This window comes from Tamandua tetradactyla, chromosome 21, assembly GCF_023851605.1.
Source record: "Tamandua tetradactyla isolate mTamTet1 chromosome 21, mTamTet1.pri, whole genome shotgun sequence".
NCBI classification, from domain to species: Eukaryota; Metazoa; Chordata; class Mammalia; order Pilosa; family Myrmecophagidae; genus Tamandua; species Tamandua tetradactyla.
In genome coordinates, this window is record NC_135347.1 from 52,557,690 (window position 1) to 52,583,470 (window position 25,781).

A 25,781-nucleotide genomic window follows, 5' to 3' on the forward strand; every position below is an offset into this window, starting at 1 on the left:
TAACTAGTAAGTGTCTTGGAGAACGCCTATTTGGGTCTAATCTCTTTGGGGTGCGCTGCACTTCTTGGATCTGTAATTTTAGGTCTTTCATAAGAGTTGGGAAATTTTCAGTGATAATTTCTTCCATTAGTTTTTCTCCTCCTTTTCCCTTCTCTTCTCCTTCTGGGACACCCACAACACGTATATTTGTGCGGTTCATATTGTCCTTGAGTTCCCTGATACCCTGTTCAAATTTTTCCATTCTTTTCCCTATAGTTTCTGTTTCTTTTTGGAATTCAGATGTTCCATCCTCCAAATCACTAATTCTATCTTCTGTCTCTTTAAATCTATCATTGTAGCTATCCATTATTTTTTCTATGTTTGCTACTTTATCCTTCACTTCCATAAGTTCTGCGATTTGTTTTTTCAGTTTTTCTATTTCTTCTTTATGTTCAGCCCATGTCCTCTTCATGTCCTCCCTCAATTTATCGATTTCATTTTTGAAGAGGTTTTCCATTTCTGTTCGTATATTCAGCATTAGTTGTCTCAGCTCTTGTGTCTCATTTGAGCTATTGGTTTGTTCCTTTGACTGAGCCATATTCTCAATCTTTTGAGCGTGGACAGTTATCTTCTGCTGCTGGCGTCTGGGCATTTATTCAGATTTCTCTTGGTGTTGGACCCAGCAAGGTTGTAATATTTTTCTGTGAAATCTCTGGGTTCTGTTTTTCTTATCCTGCCCAGTAGGTGGCGCTCATGGCACACGTTTGTCTGCGGGTCCCACCAGTAAAAGGTGCTGTGGGACCTTAAACTTTGGAAAACTCTCGCCGTCCTGGGGGTTCGCTAGCCGAAGCGGCTTGAGCCGGCCCGGGGTCCGAATGCAGGGAGGGTTGCTGGTCGCCGCAGCCAGGGAAAGAGCCCGTCCGAATTTCCTAGTCGGCCCTGGGCAACAAGCGTGGCGGGAGCGCGCCAGCGGCAGCGGCTCGCCCGAGAGAGTGCACGTTCCCCGGGAGTCACGGGGTCACCGTTCTCCGCGGCCTGGGGGTTTCCGATCCAATTCTCTCAGTTGGTCCGGGGGCTGCGCGTGGTGTGGGCACCAGTCGCCTTGGTTTCAGGGGACCACCTCTCCAATTCTCCCAGCCGGCCCGGGAAGGGGGAAGGGAGTAACTCCGGCCGCTTGCCACCCCGCCCGGTAAGGCCCGCGCGCCTCGGCGATCTCACCCGAGCTGCTTCTCTCAGCCAGCCAGCCGTTCCAGGATGGGGTACGCTGTCTTTTTTTATCTCTGTTGTGGCTTTGGGCGCTTTCTGTATCGTTTCTACTCCCCTAGTAGGTGTCCTGGAGAAGAAACTAAGATCCGCGCGTCTTACTAAGCCGCCATCTTCCAGGAAGTTTTTTTCTGAGTTTTTGTTTCTTGACTGGCCATACTTTTCTGTCTTACAGCATGTCTTAGGAATGTTTTGCTGATGTCTGGGCATGTATCTTGATGCAGTCAATCTGAAGGTCAGTTTCTCTTGTCTAAGGTTCTGTTATTGATTGATTTTGTGTTAAGGCTCTTCTGCAACATTTGGTTCAACTTATTCTAAACCTTTAGAATTGCCCATGTTTAACTGATCAGATGTATTTAACTCTTTGACATATGATTACTGCCTGGGGTGTGCAGTCCAATTTTTAAGATTATTCCATCTGTGCAATTGTTTCACCCCAGGACAAAGGTGTTTTTCTCTGTTCCTTCTCTGTGAATCTTGATCTGTTTATAGGTTTTTTTTTTTCCTTTTTTACTCTCCTCTTGTGTCTAGTCGCTCTAGGGCAAATTCTGCAGGGAAAGTCACCTTGGAGAGGACTTTTTCAGTAAGAATTTCTCAGCCAAAACAGGGCTAGGGAGCCACAAAGGGTATAGACCAGTTCTGAAGGGCCCTGGGGAGAGGTTCAGGAAAGACAACAAGCCTTTTTGTTGGCTCCCAGAGGCTGTGTTTTCCTGGCCTGCCCAGAAGATGTTTCTCTTTGGCAAACTGTTCCCTGCAGCCCTAAGTAGGCATTGTGTCTTTAAACCTTCAGCTCTGCCCCATTTGGGAGCAAGGTTGAAACAGTGGCCATGGCAGTTCCCATCTGGACAGGCTAAAACTCCAGTTCTGAGGTAGATCCAGTGATCTAAATTCACCAATAAAAAGCCATGGTCAATATTCAGACATGCCCCCCATCCCATACTTCGGGAAGAGGGCTTCCATGTCCCTCTCTGTCTGCAGCAGCCAGCCAGGGACCTAAACCTAGGTAGCTCACCCCCAGTGTGGGAAATGGGCACCAGCCACCAGTGCAGAGTGGACCAGTTTTCACCACAATTTCTCAGTGTTTGCTCCACTCTTCCCTGGATGCTGCATAGTGCTCCCCTAGCCTCTGGAGCCCCCAAAAGTTGTTTCCAAAGGTTTATGCTTGTCCACTAGCTGTTTTGAGAGGAAGAATAAGCCCTGGAGTCTCCTACTCTACTATCTACCTTGGAAGTCAATCCCATCCATAGGACTTTAACTAATACTTATAAGAATAAACTTAAATTGGAAATCTTCCATATCCCAGGTGTCCCTTGGCAATGCTTTTTAAACAGTGGGTCAAAACCAATTAATGGGTCATAAAATCATTTTGAAAGGTCTCAAGCAACATTTTTAAAAAATTAATGAACTAGAACAGAAAGGAATAGAATTTTAAAAATGCCAGAATGATGGATTACACATTTTATTTCATATGGTTGCACATTATATGTTTTGCTGGTCATTATATAAATTGTTTTTTTTACTGTGAGTCAAGGTCAAGAGCATATGGAAGCCTCTTTTCTATAGCACTTTATTTGTCCCTGTCTGCTTGCTGAGTCTTTTATGACAGTTTATATCTTTTCTTTTCTTACTAGCCTGCAACCTTCTTGAAGTGGGATTAGTGTCTGAATTACCTTTCCTTGGCCACAGTGATTTCCCTAATACCTATTAAATGGTAGGTGCTTAGTAAGCTTGTTCAAGATTTACTTCTTACTTATTTTGCTTCTAGGTAAACTAAAACATACTTTTGAAATTGTCGAGTACTATTTGTAATTCTATTTCATTCAGCTACCACCAAGTTATTGTGTAAACTGGTGTTAATATAAGCATTGCTTTTAAACAACCTTTTTCCTACTTTTAGGAACTGTGGCCCAAACATAGAGGAATCCACCAAAAATACATTCCAATCAGGCTACTCTGCAGATTTGGATTTCTGTTTTTCGAAGAGCTCCTTCAGCTGCTGATTGGTTGTAGCTTCCTTCTGCTGCATCAGCTCCACTGTTCCTTTGGTCACACCCCAGGCATCTGGTTTTGACATAGAAGGGTTGAATGGCCTGCCTGAGGCTATCCGAAGATTCTCCCAGTATTCCTTCCTGGCCCTGTGTGAACAGAATACAACATTAGACCCTCCTTGGTGCTGGTCTCTGTATGTCACTGAACTAGAATTCACCTATGGGACCATCTTTGGACTTTGAGAGTAGGTCCATTAACAGATGTTTATTAATCTGGACTACAATTTTCTTCCCTCCAGAATCCGGAGCTCAAAAATCACTTTGAATTTATTCCTTTTACACACACACACAAACACAGACATACACACACACTTATTCCTTTTATGTATTATAGAAGGAATATATATATACACACACATGGATCAAAAATTAAGAATTTAGTATTAGAATTGAGAACTTTCTATCTAATTATCCTACCTCTCCATCCTTACTTTCTGGCACTCTACTTCATGAACCAGCTGAGTCCACACTTGTTGCTTTTCCCCAAACCCAGCACTATTTCTGCACCTCTGATTCTGTGCATTCTGCATTTTCCTCCTTTCTCTTTGCATTACCTTGTTCTACTTCAGGTCTCATCACATTTGCTTTCCACTCTAGCAAAGGTCTCCTCCCAGATTTCCCTGCGGCAAGGCCACGAAAAATTGCTAACTTGCAATTCTAAACTTGCCTTTGGCTATTTGAGACCCACCCAGGGTCCTCATGGCTTTATAAGATCCTACACAGCTCATGAGCATGGATAAAAGGTCTCCTATTCCTGGAGTTTGCCTTTTATCAATTTCTGCCTCCAATATGCTCAAACTTCTAGTTTCTCAATACACCATTCTCTTTTACCAGCCACTGCCTTCCTGCAGGCTGTTCCCTCCTCTGGCTAATGCAATTCATCCTTCAGACTTCAGCTCAGGCATCAACTGTCTCAGGAATCCTTCATGAATACCCTTTCCCTGCCTGAACCCCATTCCCACCTTTTTTTTTTTATTAATTAAAAAAAATTAACAAACAAAACATTTAGAAATCATTCCATTCTACATATATAATCAGTAATTCTTAATATCATCACATAGTTGCATATTCATCATTTCTTAGTACATTTGCATTGATTTAGAAAAAGAAATAAAAAGACAACAGAAAAAGAAATAAAATGATAATAGAGAAAAAAAAAAACTATACGTACCATACCCCTTACCCCTCGCTTTCATTTACCACTATTTCAAACAGAATTTATTTTAACATTTGTTCCCCCTATTATTTATCTTTATTCCATATGTTCTACTCTTCTGTTGATATAGTAGCTAAAAGGAGCATCAGACGTAAGGTTTTCACATTCACAGAGTCTCATTGTGAAAGCTATATCATTGTTCAATCATCATCAAGAAACATGGCTACTGGAACACAGCTCTACATTTTCAGGCAATTCCCTCCAGCCTCTCCACTACATCTTGAACACCAAGGTGATATCTACTTAATGCGTAAGAATAACCTCCAAGATAACCTCTCGACTCTGTTTGGACCCATTCCCACCTTTTGACTCATAAGTCATTAGCTCAGAGCCCACAACACTTGTGCACATCTTCATCCTTGAACTTACTATATACTGATTTGAACTTATTTATTGACCTCCCTGCACCACCCAATTGTAAACTCCTTGGGGTCAGGGCTGGGCCTCACCCAGCTCCGTACCTCATTGCCAGCAGTGGTGCGTGACTGTGCTCCACCAGTGTCTGCTGAATGGCGCAGGAATACGCTCTGCTTGGAGAGCTCGGCCTCCACCCCCTTCTCCACCTAGCAGACATATACTTGGCCTACCCAACTGAAAAGCCCATTCTTCTAAAATATTTTACCTATTGGGCACAGGTAATCAGTCAACCTCTTCTTGTTACCTTTATATCCTCATCTCTACTAAAGCAATTACTGCATGGTAATGTTTTTCTCATCGATTTCCCCCAGAAACCTAGCAGATTCTCCAAGCCAGAGACCCCAAATTTTCATCTCTATATTCCTACTGTTCGACATAATGCCTGATATGTGCTATGTGCTCACTTGCGTTTTCTTCATCCTCTCCCCTGGGAGATAAGCTCTGAGGGCCAAGACTTTGTCTTGTTCATCATTGTAGACCCAGCTCCAAAAGTTGTGTTTGGCACAGAACAGGCACTTGGTATTCGTTATACCTAAGGTCTACTTAAATCTTGAAAATCAATGCCATCCAACAATAGTGCCTACCACACAGATGGAGCTTTACCAGCTCATGAAATCACAGTTCATTGCCACATTTATATTCTATATTTTTCAAGCCCTCTTGAGAAATCACCCCCTAAGGATATTTTATAAACACTCTCCATGAGAAAATGTAAGAAGGGTCACTGATTCTCCACCATCACATAGAAAATTAGCTGCACTCTGCAGTGGCCTTGTCTGGACATATTCATAATCTAAATGAGGTTGGGTTGGCAAATGTAGTTTAGAGGTACTTACCTGGCTCTAATCCAGGGTTTGGTGTGCATGTCCAAACCACTTCCCCAGCTGCCATGTTTTTCTGAAGCTGGTGGCAGAAAACCCCTTTCTGGGGCCAGCTCCTCTGCAATTGCCCTGATGTGGTAGGGCTCAAATCCACAGCATCCGCCAATGTACCTGACTCCCAGACTGTAGGCCTCTCTGGCATATTTTTGAATATCCCATCTGGTTGCAACTCTGGGCTCCAGTCCTGTAACAAATGGGTTTTGCCTTAATCTGTTTTTGTTATAGATTTTTTGCCTTGTTGCCTTAATTTTAAATTGTTTATGATACTTACTGTGCAAACACAGGTTTTACAGTGATTATATGGATACTTTATTTAAATATGCCTATGGTTACGCTAACTAAGATATCCGTTGTTGGTGGTTTGAGTCTTAACTTTTTAAAACGATTAGCTACTTTGTGTTTACATGTCCAGTTTTCAATGCTGTGGGAGCCAGCCTTCCAGATGGTTCTCAGTCATCCTCTGATATTCCCATCCTTGCTTTGCCCCTCCCACACGGTATCTGGGTTGGTCTGGGAGACTCACAGAATATGGTAGATGGGATGGCATATGATTTCTAAGACTAGGTCATAAAAGAAACATGGTTTGTGATTTGCTCTTTCTTGGAACACTGAGTGTGCAGGAAGCCAGCTGCCGTGTCCTGAGATGCTCTAGCATCACTATGGAAATACCCATGTGATGACCTGAGGCCTTGAACCAATAGTCAGGAAGAAACGGACACCAACTCTAGGCAGCCACGTAAGCTAGCTTGGAAGTAGATCCTCCAGCTGCTGTGAGCCCTTCAGATGATTGTAACCCTGGCCAACACCTGGACTGCAACTTTGTGAGAGCTCTTGAGGCAAAACTACTTGAATAAGCCACTCCTAAATTCCTGACCCACACAAACTGCAAGCTAGTAAATGCGTTGGTCTAAGTCACTAGGCTTTGCAGTAATTTACTGGGCAGCCATTGCTAGCTAACAGAAATGCCTTGCTATTCTTCCCCCGTGGTTCTGCCCCAGGGATTATTTTATCAATCTGATTATCCTATATGTTTAACGATTCTTATAGAATACATGACATGGTGTAAGGACCTCAGGATGGCTGGCCATGTGCTGGCCCTGCTGACATCTCTGGCTTAATTTTTCAAAGTAGCCTCATCCCCACTTCCCAAATGCTTCCCTCTGCTTAGAATATATTTCCTCATTTCATCTGCTCAGTATCTTTATTTAAACTTTTTATACAGTGACCCAAGGTTGGTATCTTCCCCCATCCCCAAAACTCTAATGTAACTGAAAACCTTTCCAAATAGAAGAAAGGGATCTTGTAGATAATTTGGTCTAACCCTCTGATTTTCCTGATAAGAACATTAAGATCCAAAGCAAGTAACGGATTTTCCTAAGGTCACACAACTCAACAACAGACCTGAAATGAGAATGGAAATCTCTGGTGCTTCCCACTCAACAGGGGGTTCTTTCCTCCATCCTAAAAGTGGAACTAACTGGTTGTCCATTTAGAGGTTGATTCACCTTTGATTTTACATTCAATTCAGAGGACATTTTTGCTTGCTGGCCTATCTTTGCCCTCTATTACTACTTAATACAAGGGGTTTCTGGCTGCAGAGAGAGAGAAACTAGGGGCAAGAGATGAGGAGAGACACAACCATTTCTTTACTATCACCAAAGCTTTATGGCTCTAGCTTTATTTGAAATTTGTCAAACATAAAAAAAGAAAGACATTGAGACTATTTATAAGAAGTCCACCTTACCAAAGGGGAATTCTGGGAGGTCAATAAATCCCTGTTTGCCACAGTCGGGAGTGTGGTAGGCCAAGGGCTGAGTCATCAGGTGGGCTTTCAGTCCGGCAGCCTCCAAGCCTTCCTTCATGAGCTTCACTGTCTGTAAACTAATGGTGGGGTCAAAATGGCAGTTCACGCCAATGACAGAGGCTCCTGCAAAGAGCAAAAACATTTTACCTTTTGGGATTCACCGGATACCAGTAGGTCCAACTCTGCTATCTTAATCAGGAAGATACTTGGAAAAACGAATTGTTCCTTACTACCCATAAACCTATCTTAGCTCTGGCTGAGAATGATTACCAACAGGCAGAAAGCACTCTCTTTGAAAAGTGCTCGTAGAGGCTAGCATAATTGAAGTGTCATTTATGCACACTCGGCTGCTCATCTTTTAAAAAAAATCATTAGAGGTTTTCTTTTTTTTAACTTCAATTTTTAGTAGTCAATTTTTCAGAGTTTGACATTATATTGCAAGCACAATAATCTTTAACACTCCCAGCTCCTAGATTGTACCTGTGGGGACCACAGCACTCATTTGAGGCATAACTAAATATTTCCTCTCATCAGGTCAATTTAATGATATTTTTAACCTTCTTGTGCACAGGAGGATATAATTCAGAAAAGTCTTTCAGAAACGTGTTTTTTAGAAGGAATTTTATGCCTAGGATTAGTAAATTGGAAAAAAAAAAAAACCCAAATCCTTTGACTTCAGCTAGTGAAAGTGGTTGACAATCCATCAACCATTTTGACAAGCTTTTCATTTAAATTTTAGCCTTCCCAGAGTCAAAACTATTTAGGATTAACTTCTTAAAACTTTCTTGTAAAAACTGTTTCGAAGTATCTCACTAATCAAACAGTGAGAACAAAATATCTTTTAGATATTCCATTTTTTTCCCTAAAACTTTCTCCATAGTCATTATGCTTTTACTAAATCTGGACCAAAGATGATTTAATCTGGCTAGCATTGCACACAACTTTGGAGGTTTCGTGTGACATCAACATCGAGATTCCAGGAGCAGTAGAGGAAATTAAATAAATAGCCAATCAAAGAGAGTGAGTCAGATTCTCCCACTGACGCTGAGTGATTCCTTGGGTCTAAAATGAGGCAGCTTTGAAACAGCCTGTGAGTTCCCTCTAATTTAAATGAAATCCAATACTAGGAATAAAATTATATAACAAGATAAATTAGCTGGTCACTATTTCATATCAAAGGATTTTTTGATTTATTATACCAATTACAAAAAGAAAAGTATAGTAGCAATTTATGAGAATGGAAATGTTTTAAAAAAAATCATCCTAATGCTCCTAAAGGACAAAAACTTTTGATGGATCAAACCATTCTTGTTTCTTGGTGTTAAACCACCAACACAGATAGCTCTAGCTACCCCTTCCAAATGGCTAGTGCATGTGTATATTTTTAAACATGTTTTCTTTGGACGTTTTTAAACATGTCCAAAGAAATACAATGATGATATTATCAGTAACCCTAAAGAAGTAAAGTAATGGTTTCCCTGTTAACAAAAATATTATACAGTGATTCATAGATGGATGTGAATTTGTATGTCAGTTTATAAAAGATGCACTAATTGCAAACCACTTAAAATCTATCATCACCTGCTTTTACCAGCCGCACCGCACACTCGCCAGGGCTCACACCATGCAAATCTCCATCTGGGCCTATGCACATGGTGGCCGCCACTGGTTTACCAGATACCTTCAAGGCCTCAACTGCCCACACGGCTTCTTCAACATGTTCAAAATACTGAAATAGATTAATTTAGGATACTTTGAATCTTGTTTCTCCCAAAACAACTTGAAAACTTATTCTACTGCTTAATAACTAAATCTGAGCTGTGGAACACAATAGTACAAATTGCAGCCAAAAGGTTGAAAAACACCATGTTAGATTAACTGAATCAAGTTGGATAGAAGTCCTAAATTGGAAAGAGATTTTCAAAAACTTAAATATTATTCTTGCTAGCCATGATTGGCACTTAACCCTACAGGGTCCTCGTGAAAGCAACAGACAGAGAAAATGTACTAAGTGCAACTTGGCAATCTGCAGTGATTGGGTTTACCTCTGCAATCAAGAAGTCCACATTTTTCTTCATAAAGACCGCTAATTGTTGCTGAAATATTTTTTTAACTTCAGCTTCACTCTTGCAGCTGAGGTATGATGGCGTCTGGCTTACGCCTCCCGCCACCAAAGCGTCTCCCTCATCAGCCACTTGGCGGGCAATGTCACAGGCAGCTTCATTGACCTTCTGTCCCTAAAATAGGTGAATATATGACACAGCTATGTTGTCATGTGAAATTGAAATAAAACGTTACACTTGCCCTCACATCTTAACTGTATGTTAACAATAGTGATTTTATTCTAGAAATGACAATTTCTGCATTGTTTAATCCTTTACCGAGTAGAGCAATTTGCAGGAACATTAATAATTGTGGTAACAATAGATCCAACAGTGGAATCTAGGACATTATATTACACAGAAGATCTGTGAGAGGGCAAAGTTCTTTACGCAAGATGATCTGGTGTCTTCCAATGCCGAAGCTGCACTTAGAAGACTACCTAGAAAAAGTGATGATAGTGAGGATGGTGATTTGCTTGACGATTACGATTAAAATTCTGTGGAAAGGACTACAAAGAATTCATGTAGAACGAAATCATGAAGAACTTTGTCTTATTGCATTTTCTCAATTAACAGATAAATGCACAACCAATAATGCGTTTTCTAATTATTTTGATATAAGAAGTTGGCCCTGGACCTAAAGACATGCATGCCTCTAGGTCATTTTAGAGATGAAGAAATTGTAGGCTTCGTGGGATCAATGATTTACTCAAGATCACAGTGGGTTATAGCCAATTTGGGAACTATTCCAGGTTCGCTGACTCCTTGCATGTGTCCCTGCCCCCCTCCGCACCATGCAACAACAACAACAAAACAAATAAACAGCTGTAAGGATGTGAGCCTTGTAAGGAGGCCTATTGACCTCAGCAAATTAATCAAGAGATCGGGAGAATCATTAAAATTGTTAATTACTTTCATCTGCTTCATTTCGTGCTTTACTGTTCATTTTGGGGACTCCAGCTAAAATCCAGTATCGCAGTATCAACTAAGAAAAAAAAAATACAACCCACCAACTAACCAAACTACCTCTGAGGAGACTCAACATTTGATCTGAGTTATGAAATGTGTCTGCCATGCCCTTCTGAGAGTCCAGGGGACGGTTTTACTCACGGATATTTTCTCTGCAACATAGTTTCCCCTATTCTCCAACTTGTCTTCGCTGGCATAGAAGGTGAAGGTCTGCATCACGTTGGACCCGGCTCTGAGGAACTCTCGATGAAGCTGGCGAACTGGGAGATTTGAATGAGGAAAGGTATGAATGGCTACCAGTTTAGTAACCCATGTTCTAAAAGGCTCTCAGATAAACAAACATGAGAATTACTGCTTGCATTTATGATTGCTTGGCATTCATGCAACCTGAGGGTCAAGGAGAGGCGGATCTGGGGCCTTCTGGCAAGTCCTCCAAACTTGCTCTGGTTGGGTGCATGGGTACTCAGAGGAGGTGCTCACATCTTTACATTTACTCATTTTGTTCATCATTTATTGACTGCATTTGTGGAAGACACTCCTGGGTACAAGGATGAACAGTGCATTGAGAATTTCTCCTCTGAGAAATTTACGATCTATTAAAGAATAACTGACAGCAACGCTGTGTGTTTGGGCTATGCAAGACTAGATTATTTCTACTGTGGGCCTGGGGGGAAGGGAAGAGGGAGGCCCTCCAGGAAGGACTCATTCTGGCTGCACTTTGGGTAACTCAGTGTTCTTGCCAGGTGGGAATGGCCTGATCAAAGCAGGAGGCAGGAAGATGCCTGGTATTTGGGGTTGAAGTTGAGGATCTGTTGGAGAAGTGGCAAGAGACTGGCGGACAGAGCACATAGGCTACACATCTTTCCAAGGGGAATAAAAACTTTTAAGTGAGTGATATGAAAGGTAATTTTAGTAGCAGAGTGAAAGAGGGACTGGAACAAGATCCCCAAGCTCAGGTTTGTGGATTAATGACCATCTGCAACAAAGCTTTCGCCAATTGGAGAAAATATGGAGGGATTGTCTTCATATAGCTAAATGTATGACATTTACAGAATGATTCATTGCTCTAAAATGGTGTTCTAACCCCCCCCCCCCGTTGTCCATTAGATCCCTTGTCAGATTCTTCAAAATTATGGATGCCATAGTGTAACCCACAGATAATATAAAGTAAGTAGTTTGAGATGGGCACACATTTTTTACAACCTGGTTGAGAACTGCCATTCTAAAATAGAAAAACGTTCATTGTATAAAACGATACTGAGACTTAGATGGTGTTTGTTTTTGTGCTGGTAATTAACCTGGTAAAATAAGAAATTGACAATCCTATGTCAGCCCTGGGGATTTACAGATGAGGTTTCAGATGACTGTAAAATCCAGAGGCCTAGGAATAATTATATTAGGGGCTAGGAAATTAGTAGGGTGCTGATATTTCAGTCTTTCAAGGGCTAAGACTGGAGATAAGTGAGGTTTTTTGTTTGTTTGTTTGTTTAATGGACAAAAACATGGGGCAACAAAAGTTTTTGAATTTTAGAAAATGGATTTCTAAACTTGGAGCTAAACCTTAATTTTTAAAATCATGCTACCTTTAGTTCTCAGTGGGACCATTAAAAACATGTCTAAATTACTTGGTTTCAAATTTGTTTTAGTTAGCAGCAGAGCCAATTAAACACTCTTATGTGGAGCCCCTCTTTATCAATCAGATAAACACGGAGGTGCTACGGTGGGAGCAGGAGGGAAGCGACCAATAAATAAGGACCCTATCTACTAGGATAAAGGGGTTTACAAAGCAGAAGGTCCACCTAGGTTGTCCTGAGATTCTGAGGAAAATCCCTGGGACTGTGTGCAGATGTTTTTTGTGTTCATGTTTACTTTACCATGTGTTTATTTTACACCGCACAGAAGCTCTATAAGTTCCACCAGATTTTCTCAGAGGGCAGTAACCCAAAACAGGTGAAGACAATTCCCCCCTCTTAAATGATGATTCCATCATGCTTCTTAACCCTGCAGTGCTTGTCAAAGTGCAAAGATTTGAGACTCACCTGGGGGCATTTAATATAAATGCACTTTCCTTAACCCTCTCTTAACCCACTGAGCCTGATTTCATTGCCAAAATCAATGCTATCTCCACTGGGTGTAAGAACCACAACGTATGGCAAAAACTTGAGCAGGAGAACTGTTCTGATAATGTTTGGATTTCCTTCCAATTTCCAGTTTCTGTTTTCCCTCATCCCAAGACTCCTAAATCCATTCTCTAACCACTGATAGAGTGTGAGTGGTGGTCCCTACGACACGACACAATCCATATCATTAATTACATTCATTTTATGTTCTAAAACTAATTATACTCATTTTAAAATCATAGTAGCTAAATGCACGGTGGGAACCAGTTACATATGTACAGAACATAGTGAGATATTAACCTTGTAATTTTAGCTTGAGAAATGCCAATCTTTGGTATTTAACAACAAAATCTAAAAGGTCAAATAAAACTCTTCAGTGGGATAATAACTATAGTTATATGGATTCTAAACTGAGGAATGTGAATTTAGTGAGTGTGTGTGTGTGTGTGTGTGTGTGTGTGTGTTTGTGTGTCTGTGCAGGAAGAAGGGATGAGTAGAGTTAATGTCAGTGAGGCCAATGAAAATATAGGTCCACAATTACTGATCCCCAATTCCAAAATCCAAAAATCTTCTGCAGATACACAAACCCATTTGCATAAAATATCATGAACACTGCCCACACCTCTTATTGGGAGAATGAATGTTTTAAACGTCTTTCATCCCAAGAAAAAACCTAAATATTGCCACGGTCCCGTGAAGAAGTCTTACAGATTTGTCTTCTCTGATGCATCCTGTAGTCCACTGTGGTTGACAGAATCTGAACTAAGTGCCGGCATAATCTAGTAAATGAGATTTCAGTGTGTAGCAGAAGGGATTACATTTAATGACTCGGTATCATGGAACTTTCATTAATTCTGGAAAAGCATGGAATTCCCAGAGGCAGCAGAGAAAATGCTCAAGACACCTTGACAAGCTCAACAAACTCAAAACACAGATGGTCAAAAGAGAAAACATGCTGCTTCTGTGTGATTAAAATAGAAAATAAATATCAGAGCAGTTCTCATAAGCTCCTCTAACAGGTAACTTTTTTGTTGTCCTTTCTTACAAAATTGAAACTTGTGGTTTAGATAAGTCTTCATCTATGTGGCAACGTCTGGGCAAAGTTAATTTATCATTACTATCACTTTGGCCTAAGAAATATTTTATTCTAAGTTTAACCAGGCAAGCAGACCCTAAGAAATAAATTGATTGTTCCACAATCAATTTGTTCCAAACAAATTCATTGTTTTTAAAGGCCTTTAATGCAATACTTCCCAAAATGTGGTTTGCCTTACAATCACTGGGGATAATTATTATAAAAGAAGATTCCTGGAGGCCCTGAAAAACTCAATGAGCCCGAATCTCTCAAAGTGGGACCCAGGAATCTCTGTTGGGATAACTGAAATTTGAGATCCACTGTTTTTTCACCTTTCCAGGGGCCTAATAGTTTCAGCTTTTTTTCTTTCTTTTTTTTTTAGGGTAAAAGAATTTATTTCTACTTTTATTTGGAAATAGAAAAGTTGTGCTCATTTGCTGAGTTTCACAGTGTGAGTACAGTTCTTTTACTTTGAATACCATTTAGGATTGTGTAATTTGAGTCCTGAACACAACATTTTATACTTCTATAGTAAAAAAGACTGCTACATCCAAGAATCATATCAAGAGAAGAAAACAACAACTCAGCCAACTTAATAATAATAGTTAATACATATAAACTTTAACAGGCATGTCCTGGTTTGAAAGGATGTATGTCCCCTAGAAAAGCCATGTTTTAATCAAGATCCCATTTCGTAAAGGCAGAATAATTCCTATGCAATACTGTCTGTAATTAGATCATTTCCCTGGAGATGTAACCCAATCAAGAGTGGTTGTTAAGATGGATTAGGTAGAGGCGTGTCTCCACCATTTGGGTGGGTCTTGATTAGTTTCTGAAGTCCTATAAAAGAGGAAGCATTTTGGAGAATAAGAGATTTGGAGAGAGCAGAGAAAGATGCAGCACCACGAAGCAGAGAGCCCACAAGCCAGCGACCTTAGAGATGAAGAAGGAAAACGCCTCCCGGGGAGCTTCATGAAACAGGAAGCCAGGAGAGAAAGCTAGCAGATGACGCTGTGCTTGCCCTGTGCCCTTCCAGCTGAGGGAGAAACTGTGACTATGTTTGCCATGTGCCTTCTCACTTGAGAGAGGAACCCTGAACTTCATTGGCCTTCTTGAACCAAGGTATCTTTCCCTGGATGCCTTAGATTGGACATTTCTATAGACTTGCTTTAATTGGGACATTTTCTCAGCCTTAGAACTGTAAACTACCAAGTAATTAAATTCCCCTTTTTAAAAGCCATTTTGTTTGTGATATATTGCATTCCGGCAGCTAGCAAACTAGAACAAGGTGTCAGACACTATCTTAAACATTTTATATGTAATTCACTTAATCTTCTTAACAGTCTTATGAAGCAAATGTTAATAGTATCTCACTTTTATAGAAAAAGAAGCCAAGGCCCAGAGAGGTTAAGTAATTTTCCCAAAATCACACAGCCTAGTGGCTCGAATTTGATCCATACAGCCTGCATCCAGGTCTGTATGTGTTACCTCAAAGCTGTAACACCTCTCGACCCATTTTCGTGCTCTGTTTCCACCCTTTATCCCAGAGTTCCCTGTAATATAGCCTTCTTTAACAAACATAAATGCAACTGTTCATCTTATATAACATTCAGTAGAATTTTCTCTTATTTCATCTGAAAGACTCAGCTTCTTCTTGAAAGGTGTTTCTCATAGTAATCTGAGCAATCTCACCTCTCTCTCATCTTCCTTTCTTATCTCAGGATTTTCTGCTCAAATCCCCTTCCTCTACTTTTATTTCAAAGGGCTACCTAAAATAAAGTGCTGCTCTCTGAAATTAAGCCATCAGAGTAGAATGGCTTCTCTCACCTTTCCTTTTCTTTAGCCCACTAAACTCCACTGAAGTCCATCCCTTCCATTATTTCATCCAAAACCAATCAGAGGAGACCTGACTATTTTCCCTTGCTCAGTCTAGCTGTGAAGTTGAAATGCCTTTCATTCATTTAACATGTGCCATGTCCATTCTGGGCGCTGGGGAGACATCAGAGAACAGTGCGCTTACATTCTACTGTGAATAGACAAAAACAATAAAGGACAAAAGGACAAAAAAAAAAAAAAAGGACAAAAGAAGTCAGTGGTACATTTACAAAAATGTTCTTCCATGAACAAACATACCTTACTAATGCAAGGTATGAGTGTAGGGTGGTCTGTGGGAACTCTGCATTTTATAAATTTCATGCATGATACTTCTGAAAACTTACTTCTCTACAAAAATTGTCAATAAAAAAAAGAGAAATCAGATAGTAATATGAAGAAATTACAGCAGATCGTGTGATAAAAAGGGAACTTGGGGCTACTTTATCAGATGGCCAGGGAAGGCCTTTCTGAGGAGGGGACCCCATGTTGAACATAGATGTTTCAGGACAGAGACAAGATCAGGGAGAGAGCATCACAGTAGAAGGACCACTAGTGAAGAAGTCTAGGGTGGAAACGAGTAACAGTCCCAAGGGAATGAGAAAGATGCTGTAGTAGCTGCCATGTAGTGTCACTCAGACCCCACCCCAGGTCGGAGGTGGCCCATTCTCCCCTTTAGAAAGACAAATACTCCCCTCCTGCTTGAAGATGATTCAGGGATTTCTGCCTAGCAAGATGGAATTTATTCCCCTCATGGTCCATTCTCCTTCCCCTCCCAGCCATAAAAGACTTGTCAAAAAGTAAAGTAAGAACAGGTGCTTAGATGCAGATGCAGAAAATGCAGGAAGCTGAATTTAACCAGGGTTGGGCTATATACAATTTATTTAAGCAGTTGGTAAATAAACAATGGAGGGAAAACTTACTGCAAGACATTGATAATGCTGTGGTAGTATGGAATCTAAGTGGGTGAGAAAGGAAGAGTGGACATTTAGGGGAGAATGGATAGCAAACATTAAAATGGAAGGGACAATGGACTGAGGGTCTTGATGAGATGGAGGTATGAGAGTACTAGAGACAGCAAGCAGGAAAGCCAGGAAGTAGTGGTAAGAGAAAGGTGGACTTGTCATTGAGATTTTCAGAAGTTGTTAGCTATTGGTGATGGGAAGATTTGTGAGAGGGTTTCTGGGGCACGGATGGAGGACAAGCCTATTTGGAGATGAGGAGATCAGGGCACTAGGAAGCAATGTGCTGGATGGGTCATCTGCACGGCTGTTGAAGTCTCGGAGAGTGGTGAGAGGGAGGGGCAGAGAAGAGGGACAGAGCCAGGTTCGAGACTCATTGTCTGGGGGGCAGATAGTTGACAGGGACAAGGAGGGTTGCTGTGCTTATCCCACATATGAATCCAGCCTCACATATCTAGCACAGTGTGCAGCAGGCAATAATAAACACTTGCAATATTTTGCATGAATGTATCTGTTGGATGGTTGCCCCAAGACTTGGGTCAACATAGCGCACTTTTATGAGAACTGAAAATTGAGCTATACTATCGACCTGCTTCAGGGTGCTCCACCGCAGCTTCTGGGGTCCAGGGTCCCGCCTTCACGTAGCCCCTCTTTTCCAGAGCGAAGACGAACCCTCCATCTCCAATCACAATCTCCCCGGCATTGAGACGTTCTAGAATACCCTAAAATTACAAATGGGGGGGAAAAGACAACCAAGGTGTAACTTAAGCTTTAGATACAATCTTCTGTTTTTAATGCTTTTGATAGCCTATTCTTGAGAAGGATGATTTCGACAGAATTCTCAGAAAACAAATTTTCTTGGCTATCTATAAGACAACAAACTAGAATGACCATTCAACAAAAATTTGCGTGTATGCTGAGGGTGGGGGTAATTTCCTTACAAAACACATTAAAGAACATTTAAAGAAAACTGAGAGAATGTTGTTTGAGGAAATATCTGCTGAGGGATTAAATGAAAACGTTTTGTTGTGAGCCTCAGATGGAAACTTAAGCACACGTTCCTAAGATGGTAAATGCTCGCTCGTCTTCACACTCCATCAATAAACTAAAGAGAGGATTGAAATTGATAAAGAAGTTGATGTGGCATGCAATGGTAAGGCATTTTGGAGCTGGAAAAGTCAGAACACATTAGGTAAAGAGAGAAGAAAATACCAAGGCAAAGTCATTTAAGGACTTCTATCTTAGGGGTTAAATCTCAGTTTCCACAACAGTAGCTATGCTATGCTAACAGGTTACAAATCTGGACATCCTGAACTGACCGGTGTGAGATAACAGGACCAGGGATGAGAGAAGTTAATAAAGCATTTGTAAGACAAATGCCGGTACCACGTAATCATTGCCCTCGTGTTACTGTTCAACAGAAATTTTTAAAATTTCGTCTCTTTAAATGGCCTTGTTAGCTAGAAGGTAATTTTCCTTGTTACCATTTTTATTTCAAAGAATTATAGAAGTGAAAAACACAAAGGACCCTACATTTAATTTAGGTCAATTTGACTTACAAATGAGGAATTATGACCCAGAGTCTCAGAGTAATTTATATAAGGTTTCCCAGATGGGGCACATAGGGGCCTCTTGACTCTCAGCTCCCTCTTTTGTCTTTTCATGGTATCCAGGTTTGATTATAAATTGGGGGTGGGGAGAAAAGAGGCAGCCCTGAGAAGACCATGTAATGTAAAGGAGTAACTTGAGATGTATTTGCCTATTGGGATCCACTTATTGTCAATAATAGCTGATAAAACAAATACTGAGATCTAATAACAAGGATTTACATAAATCTGTGAGAGGCATTCAGAAGATTTTGTGATTCCTGACCACCTTCTCGGAGCCCTCAGTTTATCCCGCTCTTCTCTGCTCTGCTCCCTATGGGAAAGAATAAATTACTGACATTTTTACCTTAGGTCATTAAAATAGGAGGATCACGCTATGTTCTCCCTAACACCCCTTCCAGACCTCAAAGTTTTCAAACCTAGAAGTCCATGAGATAACAGTTACTCCAAAATACTGCATAGAGCTATGTACATGTAATTTTGAGATCCAAGTAATTGTCATGATTAAAATACTTCCAAATGACACATCTTAAACCACAATTTTGATCATAATGAACCAATTAAGAAGGAAACAACACCCTACTATCTAGTACACACTAATATCCAGTACATGTTTATGCTATTTATTACCTTTCATTTGGGTCAAAATAATTCATGACGTTTTGTTTGGTCAACTAATGGCTCGCACTTAACACCTGTGAGTGTTTCAAACTTCAGTACCACAATATTTCAAAGTACAAGCATAGCTAAAAATCTTATATTTTCTATAAAATTTTCATGCTGTCCATGAACTTGTGGCGCACTTGCATCTGGATAGATTACATCTTAGATTTTACCTTTTTTGATTACCTGGACTTCAGAATTTTATGTTCCCGAGTTAAGCAGCCATGAAAAAAGTGGAATGTGCTAGTGAAAAAAATGTTCAAGACTGTTCGGTGAAAAAGTATTACAGGACAGTATTTGTAATATCAGCAAATTTTTTTTGTTTAAAAAAATACATATTTACCTAGATAACAAACTAGCAGAACATATATAAAAAAATAACAGTATTCTTTGTACTTTTCCTAATTGTTTACAATGAATAGGTGTTAGTTTTGTGACATTTTAAGCTAATATGTAGTAACATATTAATGTCGAGTTTTTAACACTAACATAGTTAAGTGGGAACAGGTATGGAAGAAACTTTTTTTCTTTATCTTATGTCTACCTGTTGCTTAGATTAATGTAAGGTACGTGATTATTTACTTTTAATTATCTTTTAAAATATTAAGTTTTCTGAGTTTGTGTTTGCGGGTGAGCTAGAACCCACGGCTATGCAATCCGAGGCCAACTCCCCACCGACCCCTCCCCAATTTAAATCTCTGTAGGAATCATCCTTTCGAGTCTGTGCTGACGATCACTGAGGAGGGTCACGGATGACAAATTCTCAACCTAGCTGAACCTGTGTCTTTGCCATCTCAACCTCCCGCGCAGGCCAGCCCCAGGCGTGCAACTAAGGCCACAGGGCGCTTGCAACATCTACCGGAACGACCCTCTTCCCTCGTGGGGGAGTCTTTTTGATTCGGGGGGCATCCCTTTAGAAACCAGGCGCAGCTGGGGTGTCCCCCAGCAGGGCTGGCGCTGAGGGTGAGGTGCGGAGCTGGCCTCGCCGACCTTCCATCCTAGGGGCCACTGCTGGCGCGACCATTTCTGCGGCCGCTGTCCCCTCCCGGCCCCTCCCGCCGCACTCCCTGCAGCCGGGCCCCGGCAGGTCACCCGGAAAGTGAAGAGATGGGCTCAGCGGCAATCAGGGGCTACAGCTGTTAAGTTTTGGGTTTAAAAAAACAAAAATCCCCGGAGACGGGGAGGTCGGAGGCGCGTGGGGGTCCTGCCAAAGTTCCCAGGACGTCCCGTCTGCGGCCGGGATTGGGGGGGACGGGGGGACGGGGGGGCGGGGGCTCTGTGGGACCCCAGGCAGCCGCGAGGGTTGGGGCGGAGCCCTCGACGCGCGCCGTCTGGGGTGCGGGGCCGGCGGGGCGGGGGCCCCCTCCGGGGACTCACCTTCTTGGCCTTTTTCCCCGCAACGGGTGGCATGTTCGTGGTGCCCGAGAGCCCAGCGCTTCTGCACCCGGCGACCCGCGTCCTTCGCCCGCGAAAGCCAAAGCTGCCCCGAGGCGGCGGCTCTTTATACGCGCTGCCCGCGGGGTGGGTTCTCCAGGCCTGGGCGCTGCAGCGCGGGCGGGAACACGCCCCCCTGCCTGGCACCCAGGCCAGCTGCGAGCTGGGGAGCGTCCCTGCGGAAAGGGGTAATGGGGATTGTGCTCCCAGTTGGGGGGAAACACCGAGAAGTGTCTTTCCCCTCCTCCCCCACCCGCCCCCCGGCCCATTCTCATGGTGCTTTTATTTTTGTGAAAACGCTCACTTTGTACTGATCTGTGTTGCCTACACAGTGTGAACGAAGAAGATCTGGTGGTCTCGTTTACAAAAACATGCCCAGGGTCCCTTTGGTCTTAACATTTCAGGAGAGGCCCTTGAAAGGGCTTAGCGTCTGCAGGTTTCAGCGTCAGCGGGAGGCGGTCATCGGATGCCCATCAGCTCTTCAGCAGATCGTTCCTGGGTGAATGAAGAAGTTGCTTCTACGAATTGTCCGCCCCCGGCCCGCCGTTCATGGCCTTGGTGACGGTCACAAGGTGGGTGGTGCAGCTGGACTGACCAGGCTCTGTGCGCATGGCTGGAGAGCATGCAGCAACGCCACCTACACGGCCGGTCTCTTCTGCAAGCTTTCCAACAGCAGTTGCTTCTGGCCTTCCACTATCATCTGTTTGAGCCCTGCAGGCGAGTCCAGGCAGTCTCCCATCGATCATGAGCCTGCTTCAACCACTCAAGCCTCCAGAAGAAGCTCCTAAGAATTCGGTTCAGGACGGTTGTTTATGAAAGGCCGAGGATACAAGATTATTGATGAGGAGCTGATACCCTGGAGGAACTTCAGACTGAAATGTGATCCCCTGTATGATATATATCTGGTGGTGTTTACAGAAGAGTCCAAAACTAACCCTGAATTAGTGGGTGTTTTCCAAAAAATGATCTTCCACCCTTATACCAAACTTACTTTGCATTTGCAAATAACCCAATAGTTTCTAATAAGAGTGTATGCAATGTTTAACAAGAACAGACTTACCACATTTATTTATGGAAGGGAAAATGATGTATTTTGAAGACGTACTTCAAAATTCAGACCGATAGTTATGTATAAAAATGGATAGGCATTAGAAGAACTGGGAGGGAATTGTTCAAAATGTTAACAGTACTTATTTGTTGTTGGCAGAAAGAGGGCTTGTTTTTTATTTTATCCTTTTAATTTCAGTTCTATGGTTTTAAAAATATTCTGCTAACATGAACCTAAAATTTCCGATTTTTATTCCTATTTATTTTATTTTTTATGTTTAACTCTATTTTCCAAAATATTTTTATGAGAACATATTGATTTGTAAATAACTTTAAAATTACATTTAAAAGTGCACAAAGTGACAGTAAGTAGCCTAGAAACAAACAAAAATTCTGAAACACAGTTCAGAACTTTTTACCCAAATAAAAAAATTAAAACACGAGAAAATTCTGGGATACGGCCTCCATTTCTACATATCCAAAGAAGGAAATAACCGTAGCACATGATGAAGCCATAAAAATTCAATTGCTAAAGCGATGTGCACTTGAGATACAACTGAGAAAATAGAAAGTCTTCTGCATCTCATAATCATGTCAAGTTTAAAATGGACAAAAAAAAACCATTTAAGCACGATGGATGCATATGCTGTAGTTCCAAGAATTTTATATTTCACCAGCTCCCACATCTGGAATCAGTAAGAATGAGGCATGAGGTAATGCCACCGTGCACAGTGCCTCTATTTTCCATCACTGTGAAGTATATGCCTAGGCAACAGTTGACGCGTTAAGAAGGACTGATTTATGGCCTTGACCTGGCTGGCACTGGCGAGATGCAGCGAAAGCAGCTGTAGTGAAGAGTCCCAGACGCCAGGGGGCGGTATCAGGGCTCTGATGTACAGGCTGAAAGCAGACCCTGCCAATTTCCCACTTTCGTCCAAATTCAGCCAGGCTTAGGAGGTGTATTAAACTAGTAGCACTAAATTTAAAAATTAATTCTGAATTTACAATAGATAATATAGACACATGATTAAAAAATTGAAGTGTTCCCCAGGGTAGTGCCACCGTGGCTCGGTGGTAGAGTTCTCACCTGCCACGCCAGAGGCCCAGGTTCGATTCCGGGGCCTGCCCGTGCCCCGCCCCACCACCCACAAATGATTTTTTTTTCCCAGTTGCCGTCCTGAATTTCCTCGGGTCCCCTCCCTGGAGGCAATCGCTACTACCTGTTAACTATTCTTCCAGGGGATTCTATGCCTGTCCAAGCATATATACGGATATATAAGGAGTTATATTTAAATTTAGGAAATTTTAGTTATTTAAAGATTCATCCACTCCCACCTTTTCCCAAATTGATTTATAGGCACCTGCCCACGTAGTTTTGTTTTTCCTCAGACTCCCAGTTTGCTGTCCTAAGCTACCCCCTCCCCCCATTATATCCATTTAAAAAAAACCCTCCATCACCCCTATTTCCGTAATGGAAGATAGTAAACTATATCCGCAGTTCACGGAGGGCTTAGTCGGTGCCGGGCACCTTTTCAGGACAATAGTTTTTACTCCTCTTCACAACACTGTGTGGTCGGCACCGTGTTTTCTGTCCTAGAGAACAAAGGAGTCCGGAGTTTGAGGGGTCACGGCAGCGCCCTGAAGTTCCTCTGCCCGGTTCCCAAAGGCCTGTCCGCCGGGAAACCCGGAGGTGACTCTGTAACCCGCTGTCCTTGGGAGGCTGCCCGCGCCCTCTGATCTCTGCTGGAGCACCGAGAGGAGAGAGGGCATGACACTGAAGTCCCTGGCCTTTCACAAAGGCGTTTGGGGTTAAAAAAAAGTCCTGAAAGGGAAAAGGAAGGCCAGAGCTGAGGCCCACCTCCTCACTTACGTTTTATAACCGCAAAAGTAGTTTGTGTGCTGTTTTCAGCTAGTGCTTGGCTTGTAATCCTATTTATATATTCAAGAAACATTGTTTAAGTGCTATTAATACACTTTTCTGTACACACACACACACAAAAGCACAAGCTGTTTTATTTCCGTTTCTTATTGGCGTGCATAGAACTGTTTTACTAGTCAGCTGCACCTGGAAAGGATTTAGTAGGGGCTTTGAGCTTGGTGCTAGTCACAGAAATCTTTGGTGTAGATAAAGTGTGGTACATGTACACAATGGAATGTTCTAAGTGATGAGAATGTAAGATTTATGACTACATTCAACAACATGGATGAGTCTCACATAACATTGTGAAAGAAACCAGGCACAAAAGGCTAAATAAGATTACATCTATACAAGATCCAAAACCAGGCAAAACTGAGCTATGCTCCTCAAAGCCAGGGTGGTGTTTACCCTAGGGGGAGAGAGGGGTGATGGGAAGGGGAGGGAAAGGGACCTGCTTCTGGGGGGCTGGTGACGTTTGATCTCAGTGCTGGCAGAGTAATCATCAAGCTGTGCATTTAGGACTTGTTTACTTTTTTGGCATCTTATACTGCAATAAAGAATTAAAATAATGACACAAAATAGCTCTTGGTCTTTTGTGGATCTCAAGAAGGGCCCAACAGTCTAAAGAAACCAAAAAGGAAAACTGAAATACACCAGTCTGTATTTTAAATAAAGTGATTGCCTTTGTAGTTAGGAATGATTGAGGCAAACAGTATCATCTCTGGTTCTCCTTGTACAGATAATCCATGAAAAAAAATCACTTCAGTACCTATACACATACACACAAGGTACTAAAAATTCAAAAGGCCATTTAATTGTTAATTAGACTGATTATACAACCATGAATGAAAATTATTTCCGACCATGAGTTTCATTTTATTTTTCAATGGCTGTTGGAGGCAGTATTGCAGAATGCATAGAAGATCCATTTTTTAAAAATCAATTAATTTCATTTTAATTATTTAACACATTTAAAGTTAAGTAAGTGTATCCTGTCCCCCAGACACACCACTTCCCCAGTCAGCTGATGTCCCCAATTTTTTTCTGTCCTTTCAGGAACATTTTATGCATGTATAACAAATTAAACATTTTTGCCCCTGTACTTAATGAAATGATAGCACATTTTAGACACTGCATCCATCTTACTTTTTTATTTTACCTAAAAATACATCTTAACAACCATTTCATATCAGTATACAAAGAGCCTCCTCTTTTTCAAATGGCTTCATAAAATGCTGTTGTATCACTATACCAGGATTTATTTAACCTGTTCCTACTGACAGACAGTAACGTTATTTTCTTGGTTTGCCACTTCAGATAAAGTCAGGATGAATAACCTTCCATGTATATTATTTCGTGCACTAGACTAAATATTTGTTTGGTAAAAATCTGGAAGACAAACTAATGTTGTATCATTAGACATTCATTTACTTTCTCTACTTGGTCATTTCAGTTTTGAATTTAGTGAGTGGCAGAATTGCAAGTTCTTAGGTAGAAGAGATTGATTGATTCATTCATTTATTTCTTCAATAAATATGTATAGAACCTTACTTATGGCAGACACTGCTCTGGGTGGTGAAAAAAGGAGGCAAAATTTCCTGCTCCTGTTTTGCTTACTTTTAGTGAGGGTAGGAGGCACAGTCAATACATAAAACAAGTAAATTATATCTAGAAAAATATGGCATAGAAGGGAGGTTAGGCAGTTCCAGGAAGGGTGCTGCAACTTTCAAATAGAAATAATTTAAAATATCTATTTTAATTTATAATATCTATAGGTGGGCCCTGGAAGGGCTTTGAATTATTCTGTAGGCACTGGGAGGCTACTGGGGGGCTTTTACCCCACCCTGTATTTTTTTCTTTAGTAAACTTTTTATTTTGGAGTTTTTGATTTACAGAAAATTTGCAAAGCTAGCACAGTGTTCCATATGTGCCTTACCTAGACTCAGTTTCCCCTGAGGTTATCCTCATATTACCATGGTACATGACTCCAAGCTAAGAAACCAACATTGATCTATTACTACGGAATAAACTCTAGACTCCAGAAGAGTCTAATGTCCTTTCCAAAATTCCCAGTATCCAATCCAGGATTCCACATTGTGTTTACTCACCACGTCTCCTTAAATCTCCTCTGGTCAGTGACAGTTTCTGTCTTTCCTTGTGTTTCATGACTTCACAGTTTTGATGAGTATTAATCAAGCATTTTGTAGACTGTCCCTCAATTTGGATTTGCCTGATGACTTGCTCATGATTAGATTGGGGTTATGCATTTTGGAAAGAATACTAAAGAGGTAAAGTGCCTGTCCCATCAAGTCACATCAGGGCCATGCGGCAGCAGCCCCGACAAGGTGCTGTTCCCCGGACCACCTGGGTAAGGTGCTGTCTCCCAGGTTTCTCCACGTAAAGT

The 25,781-nt window shown here is 41.6% G+C and overlaps 1 protein-coding gene across 1 annotated transcript; it reads right to left on the reverse strand.

Annotated features, from left to right (window-relative positions):
* Positions 1 to 2,685: 2,685 nt before the first annotated feature.
* Positions 2,686 to 20,925, reverse strand: LOC143665662 (betaine--homocysteine S-methyltransferase 1). The gene is made up of 9 exons (XM_077139341.1): positions 20,717 to 20,925; positions 20,356 to 20,588; positions 17,298 to 17,430; positions 10,821 to 10,939; positions 9,654 to 9,845; positions 9,190 to 9,337; positions 7,549 to 7,731; positions 5,760 to 5,988; positions 2,686 to 3,377 (listed from the first exon to the last, which is right to left on the reverse strand). Exons 2-9 carry the CDS (start codon positions 20,386 to 20,388, stop codon positions 3,191 to 3,193), a joined length of 1,224 nt encoding a protein of 407 aa, XP_076995456.1. The 5' UTR covers positions 20,389 to 20,588; positions 20,717 to 20,925; the 3' UTR covers positions 2,686 to 3,190.
* Between the last annotated feature and the right edge of the window lie 4,856 nt (positions 20,926 to 25,781).

Bases quoted from the DNA above. Each gene is read 5' to 3' on its own strand.
- LOC143665662 (XM_077139341.1), bottom strand. From the start codon at position 20,388: ATGCCACCCGTTGCGGGGAAAAAGGCCAAGAAG. The intron at 7,732-9,189 runs GTGATGATAGAT...TGCTCTTTGCAG, and splicing joins GGTGCGGCTGGTAAAAGCAG to GAGCCTCTGTCATTGGCGTG. The intron at 3,378-5,759 runs GTAAGTACCTCT...CTGTTCACACAG, and splicing joins AAACCCTGGATTAGAGCCAG to GGCCAGGAAGGAATACTGGG.